Raw genomic sequence first — 11,558 nt, 5'->3', positions numbered from 1 at the left:
CTAAGGCCACTCTCATCTGAAACCAGACCAGTTTATTTTCAGTTTGTATTTTTGTTTTTGTCACGTGTAAGTTAACACAGGGTCAATGTGTGTGACAGCAAAACGTGTTTGATGAGATGAAAAACGAGTCCCTCCACTGTGGTTTTACTGATCCATATTGCAATCAGTTTCTAGTTTTGAAGATTTGTCCATGCAGACCTACAAATATGGGAAAAGTGCCTTAGTACCAACTGAGAATGACTTCAACACCACAGTCTGAGTATTGTTACTGACCGTGTTCATCCTTAGATGACCACAGTGTACCCGTCGTCCGGTCAGGGCAAGTGGCTTTATTGTCATTCCAACCATGTGCAGTACACAGTGAAACAGGACAACGGTCCTCCAAGACCATGGTGCTACGTATAACAGACAATAAACACAGGACTACATAATAAAGTGCAGGTGTGCAAAAGCTGCAAAAAACCAAAAACGGTGCAACACCAGGGACGATCTGATTTCCTCGTGTCAGCATTGTTCCCACATCATCATAATTAATGTTGTTCCAGGTTCAACATTGCAAGTGACCAATCACCTTCTTGTGACGTCATTCCTTTGCGACTTCGAAATACCCGCCTTCGAGTATTTCGAAATACAAGTGAAGAAGCGAAAAACCGCCGCCTGTCCGCCGAATTTGAAGTCAATTTAGGATACTTTCCTTTAATAAACGGTAAGCATTATACATATGTTCCTCACTTGGCTTGCTGTTTGTTTGCTAGCGATAGGCTACTTGACGACAGCATTAGCTAACCAGTGTTCTCTAGACCAGCGTTCCCCAACTTTTTGGGTGTTTCGTGGCCCGGGGGTTGGGTCAGGCAAAATTGCAGTAGCTCCCCTGATCATTTTACAAACATAAGTGAAGAGAATCTGGACTAAAAGGCCTAGACTTATGGTTGTGTGCTGAATCTATGAATCAAACTATCACCTGGAAACATAATTAACTGGTCCATAGCTGTGAAACTGGACATGAGTTCTTGATTCTATGGAGATTAACAGTAATCCAGAAATTTACAAATTTGTCCCTGGGACATCGCGTAGATGTTGTCCCTGGGACATCGCGTAGATGTTGTCCCTGGGACATCGCGTAAATGTTGTCCCTGGGACATCGCGTAAATGTTGTCCCTGGGACATCATGTTAAAGTTGCCAGAGACATACCATATGAAAGTTTAGCTTCTTTTAGCCCCTGTTTGTTTTATATTATTTTATATATATTTTTTTTTTTAATATTATATTTAATATTTACATTGTATTGCAAAAAACCCCACAACAAGTTAAAATGAATTAATGAATATTGACTAATTAAACCTTCGTTATTTTTCCACCAGAAATGGACGACATAATTAGAAGAAGTGTTCTGAATGACGAAAAAAAAAAGAACTGGAAAAGACACACAACTTTGTGTGCATGTGTCACAATGCCAGGAGGACCCATTCAGTGTTGTGTTAGAAAAATTGAACTCATTAACCCTTCATGGACATTATAAATGTTTAAATGTTGCCTCAGGTAAAGACAGGAAAAGAGACTATTACAAATTCAACTGCATCAGAGCTGGGAAAAAAAGTCGAAACAGCTACAGAGCAGTGGGCTGTAAGGCCTATGTTTCATTTAAAGTACTCAAATGTTGGAAAGACCACACAGTCATCGTGCAGCGTACATATGATAAGCATGATGGGCATGATCCTTCGGACCCAAAAGACGCACATTTCAACAATATTTCCAGTGATTTGAGGAGGAAGATTGAGGAACTGCTTTCCCTTGGAACTAAGCCAGCCATCATACTAACCGAATGTCATAAATGGGCCAAAGAACATGGACACAGAGATCTTCACAACAGAGAGCATTTTGTCACACCACGTGACATTGACAGTGTTAGAACCTGCATGATGAGGAAGAAGCACTTTAACTGTGGAGACAGTCAAAGTGTACATACCTTACTTAATGGAAAACATCAAGAACATGTTCTCTTCTATCAACCATACACATCTGACCAAGAACTAATGATTGTTTTGCAGACACCTGTAATGAAATCAAACATGGAGAACTATGCAAAACAGTTAGTATTTGTTGACACCACGCACTGCGTTAACCAGTATTCATTTCCCTTATTCACACTTGTTGTAAGAGATGATCATGGGCATGGAGTCCCTGTGGCCTATGCTATTGTCAGCAACGAAAGTCAGAAAACCCTGGAAACTGTTCTTGGAATAGTTTGTGAGCATTTCCCAACTTCCCCGAGGTAAATAATACATTGACAGCTATTGATTTTGAAATAATTCCTTTTCCAAAAAGTTATAACATGCCAGAATCTAATGCTATAGCTGCAGCATGGGCTGCAAAAAACTTTCCTTTCCAGTTGTTAAAGTTATTCCTATAGGCTGTATGCAGTATTTTATATATCTACTTGTGAGTTGAAATGTTTAATTTGGCATTGAAGTGGTGCTTTGAGATAGCAAAAACATTTTCATACTGTTTAATCTCATTTAGTGTTTTCTTTTTTTCTGTAGAGCATTTATGGTTGACAAAGACTTTGCGGAAATAAATGCTTTGCAGAAGGTTTTTCCAGAGTCAGCTATCCTTCTATGCTGGTACCATGTCTTGCAGGTAAACCACATTGTTTTCTTTTCACGTTGTCTAAGATGCACCTGAAACACATTTTTACAACAGGGTCCTGTTGTCATGATTTGCCTCATTGTGATATTCACCTACTCAGGTTAATGAATATAAAGGGATAAAATGTTGAGTGACTATGTCCATCCATTTAAGACCACAGTGCACTCATCTTCTGGTGGCTGCTTCCCAAAGCTCTTTTTGACATTTAAAAATATGTTTGCCTGGTTGATTTCTGTAATGCACAGGTCCTCTTGTCCAGTGAGTGACAAAGTTATTTTTGGACGTCAGCTTTCTTTTATGCTTTTTGTACAGCTGCTCCTCTGTCTCTCTCTCCAGATTAACTTTTTTTCTCTTACATTCACAGGCTGTTAATCGATGGCTTTCAAAATCAGAGTCCGGGGTCCATGGGCTTTCTAACACCCAAAAGAGAAATGAAATCATTTCTTTCTTTTGTAAGCTGAAAGCTTGCACATCTGTAAGTGTAATTTGTCTATTTCACATTTTGATTTCTTGATTACACTAAGAGCATAATAACTTTCAGTTGCTAAAAAAAGTTACAGAGAGATACAAAATAGATTTTTGAAACAATTTCTAAAACTGGCTTCTTATCTTGCTTATCAAAACAAGTACTTAAGCTGTGCAGACCATCATTGTGTCACCCACTGTGCAGTAGAACTTGTGAGTGGGATTCTTTCACAGACAGATGCTGAAACCAAATATGCTTATAGGTTTAGTGTTCCTTCTTAGCCATTGTAAGGGAAGAAATAATTGCTTCTTAATACAAAAACACGACATATTATTAATAACTTAAAATTCTTAATGTTATTCAATAAAAGGAAAAGGGCTTCAATACATAATATTAAAGATTTCAATAGGTCTGTTAAATGGATTGAAATATATTCTGTTGCATCCAATTCTCTTAGGAGGACGACTTTAAAGCCACATCAGCAGAGTTCTGCCAGACATTTAAGCAATACCCTTTGGTGTGCCAGTATTTTCAGAAGCACTGGGAAGGCATTGGCCACATGTGGTGTGACTACGGCCGTCGCTTCAGTCACGCTCGTTCTGAAACAAACAATGTGATTGAAAGGTATGATTTATTATTTTGACCTCATTCAATTGTATTGCTGAAAAAAAGATATTATGCTTTAATCCAAGAGGCTAAACTGAGTAGGTTCGTCATGTCATTGCCAGAACAGGTTTTAGGCAAATCCTTTAAATTCTAGCAGTGTTTTTTATGTTATCACAACAAAAAACAGAGTAGGTGGATTTGCCTAAATCAGCTAAACCGGCACAGAGCATTCCTTTATAAAAGACGTGTGCAATAGGTATTCCAATTTTTAAAAAAATAATACAGTCTTGATTAAAACTTTAAATTCCTTCAATTACAGTTACTAATCATTTCAAATAACTGTTTTTCAGATTTTTCCACCGCCTGAAATACCAGTTTTTATCTGGCTACAAGAATAGGCGTCTGGATGATCTGATTGAAGTGCTCCTAGGGAAGGCCGACGACTACTTCTCAGTCATAAAAACCCTGCAAGATGTGGGCCGCATGAAAAACAGGTTTGCTGACCCCTTGTCTCAAGTTTCAGACTCTGCTTCAAGACTGATGGAAAGTGGTTGGGCTCTTAAAATTACAGTCAAGAACAGCCATGGAGTTAATGCATATCAAGTCCCATCTGAGTCAAGAGAAGACATGGTGTATGACGTCTGCCCTGTTGAGTCCTACTGCAACTGTACATATGGCTTACGAGGACTTCTTTGCAAGCATCTAGTGTTACTTGCAAAATTAGCAGAGGCTGACAATGACATCTATCCAAACATGGAAACAGACATTTCTACCTTGGCAAGAATTGCAGTGAAAGAAAGGCATTACTTTGTACACTGTGAGGACTTGAAAGTGATAAAAATGCCAAGTTTGTTTGGAAATCTGTGTTTTTTTGCATCGGCTGAAACACTTCAGTGCACTTGTTGTACGTTCTCTCACTATAACACATGTGCTTGCCTGAAGGTGGCTTGTAGCCATTTTAAAAAAATGAAAAACTCTCTGAAAAGTCCTCTATCAACTTTGAATGACACTCCTGTAGTTGAAAGCACAGACAAAAAATGCACAGAAGATGCAGTTGGAAAACTAAATGCTGTTTTAGACACAGTTAAACAGTGGGCATTCATTCCAGAGGGTATTACTCCAATGATAGATGAACTGCATACAAATGTCTTAAAAACAAAACAAGTAGGCAAAAGTATATGCCAGTACGAAATAAAGATGACAGATAATGCACGCAAAATTAGGCCATTGTATTCTAGCAAGAAACGTTCGGCCAGCATCGACATTCCAACAGTCTGTGAAAATGAATGTGAACAGTCGATAACCACTGAAAGAGAGACATCCTCTGGAGAAAATGAAAACCTTTTGGAATACAAAACAAAAAAGAGAAGAGTTAAAGCTAAGTATATGCACAAGTAGACTTTTGTGTGACATTTCAAAGGGACTGCATCCATTACTTCTGTTTATTGAAACCTAAAGCTGAATAGCTGTCTTAACTTTCTGCCAAGGAACAGTTGAAAAGAAATTGTTTGGTCTCTCAAGCAGTTGTTATTTATGTGTGTTATTCATTACTTTGGCTTGGTTGCTGTTTTTGATACAAATTCATCTGTGCCCATTGTAATATTTTCATATGTTACTATTTTTATATTGCTATGCATTATAAATAAAGGATTACTTATTACTATTAAAGGTCTGCATTTGTAATTGTTGGTATTATTTATAAAATATGCGCTCTTAAGTTTTTTGCTCCATAAAACGATACCTGTCACTTTTTGGACATAGAGTATCAGCTGTTGAGAATCCTGGCTCATACAAAATAGAAGTAAAAGGTTTCAACATCCAGCCTTTTTATGATTAAATACAAAGTGTAATAACAGAGTTATTGGGGTGTGATTTTGTTAATAGTTAGTCTTAAGTATAAGTTTAATAGTAATGAGTAAGAAAATATAGCCAGAATAATGGAATGAGACTAACACCTGACCTCACACTGAGATTTGGTATGAAGTGGCATGTTTGTGCTAATGCTGACATTGGGGCTCAGAGTTCCTCTGTGTGTATATATTTGTGAACGTTAACTTGGCTAATGTCCAAGGGTTTGACTGCTTTCCTGTTGGATTGTATCACAAAGAACAGGGATAAGAGCACCAGTGGCCGTGCACACCCTCATCTCTCTCCTTCACCCGATCATTAGTGTTGGAAACCGGCATTAGCTCAGAGTAGATTAGACTTCAGTATATGCAAGTGATTTGATTTTATGATTATTTGATTCAGTTTTTTCTGTGTTCAAGCTCAATTACTTTAATAAAATATGTTGAATTCAAACAAATAAATAAACAAATAAACTGTGGACATTACCCTTTTAAACCTTTCTGAAACAAGACAGGTAAAAACCAGTGTATAAAAGTTTACATAGGTATAAATAGCTCTAACACTTTACTCCAGCCTGGCGTCCACACATGTGGACATCACATTTTGGGTTATTTAGACCAAAATACTAAATCTTGATCAACAAGTGCCTGATATACAGTTATGAGGACATTATACTGCAACTGTTCTATCGAAATTTCAAATTAATGTCCTCATATGTGGCTCTCATTTTTCTCAGAAACAAAAATTAGGTAAAAAAAACAAAACCTGGTAATTCTTTCTTTTTACATTCATCGGGTTCCAATCGGCCCAAATATCAAAGAGAAATTAAAAGTGCATGCCATGGAAGATTTCGGGTCTTAGGGGGTTAAAATGACCAGACCCCTCCAGCCTGTTTTCCAGGCCACTAAATTAAACCCAGTCAATTACCAATTGAACAGAATAAAAACCTACGAGGTCCACTAATAGTCCAAAAGTCCAAATCTTTAATAGAAAAGACAGGCAGAACTCAAACAAACAATAATCCAAACGAGGAGCATATATAAACACTGGAAAGTAAATAATTATAAGTTATTAAATCAGACTAATTAAATACAGTAAAACTAATAAGGGAAGACGAACACACGGGAAATAAAAATAACAGTGTAAACATACCAAAACTCAAAATAAAACAGGAAAGTTACTACAAACCGAGTGTGACACAATTACATTCATATTGAAACATATGTGATAATTTTCTTTCTTTGTAGCATTTTTAAGATATGTGTTAGAACAGTCATTATGCTGTTTGGATTAGGAACCAATCATTTTTGCCAAATAGTTAACACAAACTTAGAACAACAATGAACAATTTTCAAGATTCTGATTTACAGAACAAACAAAAGTCACAAAAGGTTTCATTATTTAAGAGACAAGATCAAGTTTTTCACACAGGAATGAAATGACAGAATCCAGTGCAGCGGGGCCAAAGGTGTGTGTCAGCAAACTGAAGGTTGAGGAATCAGTCAGCTCATGTTTAAGATTGTGTTGGATTTTGAGAAGAGTCTGTCTGTTATTAGAAAGTAAGATTAACAATGTTACACCAATAACCCAAATACGGGGAAATGACAAATAATACCAAAAAAGATACAACTTTCATATTGTTTTACTAACTTACTTTGTCATATCAGCACTTGAATGGTCGATGCCATGTCTGTTGTGACATCGCAGGCCAATCTTCCGGCAAACCCGAGGGCTAGCTCCCCAGCCTCCTCTTCACTCAGAACACTAAACACTGTTACTTTAGTTTTGGCCTTCTTAGGCCTGTCAAGAATCATTGCGGGCAGTTTGGCTTTACGGCCCTAAAAAAGAAAAAGTGCAAACACCAAAAGAGCAGAGAGAGACACACACACGCGCACAAAGTTAAATGCTTTTGTTTACATGGTGTAATTGTGTATATGTTGCAGCAAATGCACAATTTCCAGCCACATTGTCACTTCATTGATACGAGTAACCCGGATTTATTTCAGGTGACATCAAAATCACGAAATGTATATCTACCCCAATCAAACCTCTGAAAACATGAACTGACATGTTCTCTGCGTTGATTCTGCGCTTGATCTCGTCTTCTGTTATTGTGTAGGTTTTCTTTTTTGAGCTTGGTACAGATAAGCGACCATGCACTCTGTAAACTGTACTAGTTCCTTCTGAATCAGTTTGGAATTCTGTATCTGCATCGATCCTGTCAACATCATCAGCAGCAGCATTATCTGTACTCAGACTTGTGCCGTATACTTCTGTTTCTTTTTCTTTGTCTTCAGTCTGTGTACCTTCATCTCTGACTGTCAGTCTTCCTATCTCACTGTTACTTGTCGATTTGCTGCAGATGTTCTCTCCCTTAGGAACTTTTCCTTTGTCATTCGCTGCCTGATGCTTTCCCTGATGACATTCTTCACTGGCTACTTCTATTGCTCCTCCTGTATAGCCACCCACTATGCTGCACAACTCCTTTCCCTCTGCTGTGCTGCACTGTGCTGTTACATAAAGAAGAATGATATAAACAGCACTATATCAATTTAATTGTGAAGAGAAATCCCCACAATACGACACAGTTATGTCTAAAATAGTTTTGTGTAAAAACTGGATCTTGAAACGTCCACTTTAATTACACAGTCCTGGTGTGCAAAGGCAAAATTACGAAAAAAAAATTCACTTTAAACATTTTTGGACATTGTTTAGTTATATTGTGACTTACTCTCACAGAAGATACAGATGCCACAAACAGACTTTGAACAACGCATGTGCTTGTATGCACCACATTTCTGGCACTGCACCTGTGAATTAAAAAAAAAAAAAGAAGAAGAAATAAACAAACAAAAAACAAATGAACAAAGTCCATTAAATAAACAATCTATATGGCTAAGGACATGTCATAGTGTACCCGGTCTTTGGCTGCAATCACACACCAGCACTGACTGCACTTCCTAGTTCGATCTGCAAAATATAATTTGTTTAAGTACAAGTTACATTTTCCAATGTTAGAGAAAAAGAAGGCAGCTAATTTTATCTTTACCTATTGAGGAAAATAAGTAGTGGCAAAGTCGGGACCTGAGCTTTGTGATTTCAGTGTTGTACTCCTCCACTTGTGTTTTACCGTCAATGAGAGATTGGGCAAACTAATAATTGACGAAGAAAAAAAAAAAAAAAAAAGAACAAAAAGAATTAGATTAACAAAGAAATGTTTGTTTGTTTGGTTTACATTAATTAATTTCTATAGTGTGTACAAAACAAATCAAGACCACAGACTCAACACGCACCACTAAATTTTTGGTGTTCTTTATCAGTTGGCCAAGACAGAAATGTTTTAATCTGTGTGCATTGCTTTTGAACAAGTCTTTACACAGAAAAGGTTTCAGAAAGGTATTTTTCAGGTTCTTCTGACAAGGCTTCAATTTTGGAAAATGCTGTTTGTTTATAGTGGCAACTTATAAACCCTTTGTGATAAGAACATAGTTACCACAGTCCAAGTCATACCTTCAAAAAGTATGCACTTTGTGCTCTTGTGGACCCATCCAAAATTTTTCCAGTGATTTGGCTTGGTATTGGATAAATGTGAGGGAAATTCTATAAAAATAACATAAATACACCTATGTTTTCAAATACATTACAAAAAACGTAAACATGCTATGTCATTATGATCAAACAAGCTTTTCAACATACCTCACACTGCAAATAGATTAGGCCATCTATTACCTTATAAAACAAATAAATAAATACATATAAATAAAAACAGAACTAAGGAATACGATTCATTAAGTAAATTGTACAATAAAGTGTATTTAAAGCAGAATTTAACATTAGTTTTATGACAACATAAAAGGATTTTTATGTCAAGAGGTACCTCATCTGAAATGTTAGTCTGGTCAAACAGGGATTTCAAACTTGAAATACCAATAGAGTTTGGTCCAGCTACTCCCACAAGGTAATCTGTGAGAAAGCATATGCTGTAGTCAACAGATATCATTTTCTTTTTGCATGCTGCAACCATCATCCATTTCAGTCTTCTAGGAGCTTTGTCTGGTTGTAGTTCTTTTTTCTCCTCCTCTCCCCTCATCTATTAATTAAATTGTTTTCTGACCTTCCTAACTGTTTCCGACCTGTCTTCCCAATGTGATGTTTAAGCAATATATGTATGGTCAGAAGGGGGTGAAATTTTCATTGCAGTTGTACGTGTAACATTGCATGTGATAATAAAAGGCTTGATTGGTTGATTATTCAACATGAGTTGACATTTACCTGACATTGTGAAGGAGTCACAGTTTCTGTAAGGGTGTAAGAACATAACATGTGGATTTGTTACACTTCTTTTTCACAAGTTAATAACAATCAATAATTTTCATTCCATTATTTACAAGCTATCACACGATGTCCCAGGGACAACATCTACACGATGTCCCAGGGACAACATCTACGCGATATCCCAGGGACAACATTTACGCGATATCCCAGGGACAACATTTACGCGATGTCCCAGGGACAACATTTACGCGATGTCCCAGGGACAATATTTACACGATGTCCCAGGGACAACATTTACACGATGTCCCAGGGACAACATTTACACGATGTCCCAGGGACAACATCTACACGATGTCCCAGGGACAACATCTACACGATGTCCCAGGGACAACATTTACACAATGTCCCAGGGCAACTTCTACATGATGTCCCAGGGACAACATTTACACAATGTCCCAGGGACAACATTTACGCGATGTACCAGGACAAATTTGTAAATTTCTGGATTACTGTTAATCTCCATAGAATCAAGAACTCATGTCCAGTTTCACAGCTATGGACCAGTTAATTATGTTTCCAGGTGATAGTTTGATTCATAGATTCAGCACACAACCATAAGTCTAGGCCTTTTAGTCCAGATTCTCTTCACTTATGTTTGTAAAATGATCAGGGAAGCTACTGCAATTTTGCCTGACCCAACCCCCGGGCCACGAAACACCCAAAAAGTTGGGGAACACTGGTTAGCTAATGCTGTCGTCAAGTAGCCTATCGCTAGCAAACAAACAGCAAGCCAAGTGAGGAACATATGTATAATGCTTACCGTTTATTAAAGGAAAGTATCCTAAATTGACTTCAAATTCGGCGGACAGGCGAATTGACTTCAAATTCGGCGGACAGGCGGCGGTTTTTCGCTTCTTCACTTGTATTTCGAAATAATCGAAGGCGGGTATTTCGAAGTCGCAAAGGAATGACGTCACAAGAAGGTGATTGGTCACTTGCAATGTTGAACCTGGAACAACATTAATTATGATGATGTGGGAACAATGCTGACACGAGGAAATCAGATCGTCCGCAACACCAGACAGAACAGAATGAAGCAGAAACAACGGTGCAACAGAAAAGTGTGATGGCTGGTTCCAGTAGAACCACGCACAAAGCTCATATCATCACAAACTGGCTTTGTGAATGTGACGATGAGCTCGCTGTACTCAGTCACCAGATCTCAATCCAAAAGAGTACCCTTGGGATGTGGTGGATCTGGAGATTTGCATCATGGATCTGCAGCACCTCTGTGATGCCAGCATGTCAGTGCTAACCGAAATCAATGAGGAATGTTTCCAGCACTTTGAATCTGTGCCAATGTATATTTTAAAATATACATTTCCTGACTTAAACCCCGATGTTACAAATTGATTTTCAGAGTAACAGATGATGCACTTTTATTTTAAAGTGTCATCTACATAAACTATAAGAAGATATCGGGTTATATGTCGTTGTGACTATTGTCGAGGCCTTGTCCAAATCAGGATATGATGCCATATAAACACATTGTAAATGAATTATAATGCAAATGAATGGACCTTTTATTAAATGTTTAGAGAGTTCACTGTCGGAGGTTGCACGGTTTTGACCTTTAACCTCGAATCACGGTTTTAATGTTTTTCTTTTGCTCTTTTTTTTAAAAGTCTGATTTGTTCATCTTGTCGCTCACAAAAC

The 11,558-nt window shown here is 37.6% G+C and overlaps 2 protein-coding genes across 12 annotated transcripts; one reads left to right on the top strand and one right to left on the bottom strand.

The window, feature by feature from the left end:
• Nucleotides 1-489: 489 nt before the first annotated feature.
• Nucleotides 490-5,391, top strand: LOC147308420 (uncharacterized). Of its 2 annotated transcripts, XM_086272620.1 has the most exons (6): nt 490-706; nt 1,363-2,273; nt 2,542-2,638; nt 3,012-3,122; nt 3,571-3,737; nt 4,070-5,391. In XM_086272620.1, the coding sequence occupies exons 2-6, from the start codon at nt 1,396-1,398 to the stop codon at nt 5,115-5,117; spliced, it is 2,301 nt and encodes a 766-aa protein (XP_086128746.1). In that variant the 5' UTR covers nt 490-706; nt 1,363-1,395; the 3' UTR covers nt 5,118-5,391. The 2 variants fall into 2 exon arrangements, with proteins under 2 accessions (XP_086128746.1, XP_086128747.1); XM_086272621.1 differs by lacking the exons at nt 490-706; nt 1,363-2,273 and having other exon boundaries at nt 2,328-2,638.
• Nucleotides 5,392-6,527: 1,136 nt separating this feature from the next.
• On the bottom strand, nt 6,528-11,168 carry LOC147308419 (uncharacterized). 10 transcript variants are annotated; one of them, XM_086272624.1, is made up of 11 exons: nt 10,663-11,149; nt 9,840-9,865; nt 9,445-9,530; nt 9,264-9,296; nt 9,078-9,167; nt 8,617-8,719; nt 8,485-8,537; nt 8,299-8,377; nt 7,605-8,077; nt 7,275-7,405; nt 6,528-7,140 (listed from the first exon to the last, which is right to left on the bottom strand). In XM_086272624.1, the coding sequence occupies exons 2-11, from the start codon at nt 9,844-9,846 to the stop codon at nt 6,969-6,971; spliced, it is 1,227 nt and encodes a 408-aa protein (XP_086128750.1). In that variant the 5' UTR covers nt 9,847-9,865; nt 10,663-11,149; the 3' UTR covers nt 6,528-6,968. The 10 variants fall into 10 exon arrangements, 5 of the variants coding, with proteins under 5 accessions (XP_086128750.1, XP_086128751.1, XP_086128748.1 ...); XR_015126141.1 differs by having other exon boundaries at nt 6,528-7,113; nt 7,222-7,405; nt 7,874-8,077; nt 9,445-9,865; nt 10,663-11,167; XM_086272625.1 differs by having other exon boundaries at nt 6,528-7,113; nt 7,222-7,405; nt 9,445-9,865; nt 10,663-11,162.
• Between the last annotated feature and the right edge of the window lie 390 nt (nt 11,169-11,558).

This window comes from Aulonocara sp. 'chitande type north' Nkhata Bay, linkage group LG18, assembly GCF_057382095.1.
Source record: "Aulonocara sp. 'chitande type north' Nkhata Bay isolate Kocher_YH1m ecotype deep benthic linkage group LG18, A_spYH_male_GT1.1, whole genome shotgun sequence".
Taxonomy (NCBI): Eukaryota; Metazoa; Chordata; class Actinopteri; order Cichliformes; family Cichlidae; genus Aulonocara; species Aulonocara sp. 'chitande type north' Nkhata Bay.
Note: the sequence above shows the minus strand (reverse complement) of the source record. Positions and strands in the feature narration are given on the sequence as shown.

What these genes read in the sequence shown, in the direction of transcription:
- LOC147308420 (XM_086272620.1), top strand. Translation starts at nt 1,396, where the DNA reads ATGACGAAAAAAAAAAGAACTGGAAAAGACACACAACTTTGTGTGCAT. An exon ending in CATTTCCCAACTTCCCCGAG is followed by an intron (nt 2,274 to 2,541) that starts GTAAATAATACA and finishes TTTTTTCTGTAG; the next exon opens with AGCATTTATGGTTGACAAAG. An exon ending in GCTGGTACCATGTCTTGCAG is followed by an intron (nt 2,639 to 3,011) that starts GTAAACCACATT and finishes TTACATTCACAG; the next exon opens with GCTGTTAATCGATGGCTTTC.
- LOC147308419 (XM_086272622.1), bottom strand. Translation starts at nt 9,657, where the DNA reads ATGAGGGGAGAGGAGGAGAAAAAAGAACTACAACCAGACAAAGCTCCT. An exon ending in CTACTTATTTTCCTCAATAG is followed by an intron (nt 8,538 to 8,616) that starts GTAAAGATAAAA and finishes TATATTTTGCAG; the next exon opens with ATCGAACTAGGAAGTGCAGT. An exon ending in TTTTCAGAGGTTTGATTGGG is followed by an intron (nt 7,406 to 7,604) that starts GTAGATATACAT and finishes TTTCTTTTTTAG; the next exon opens with GGCCGTAAAGCCAAACTGCC.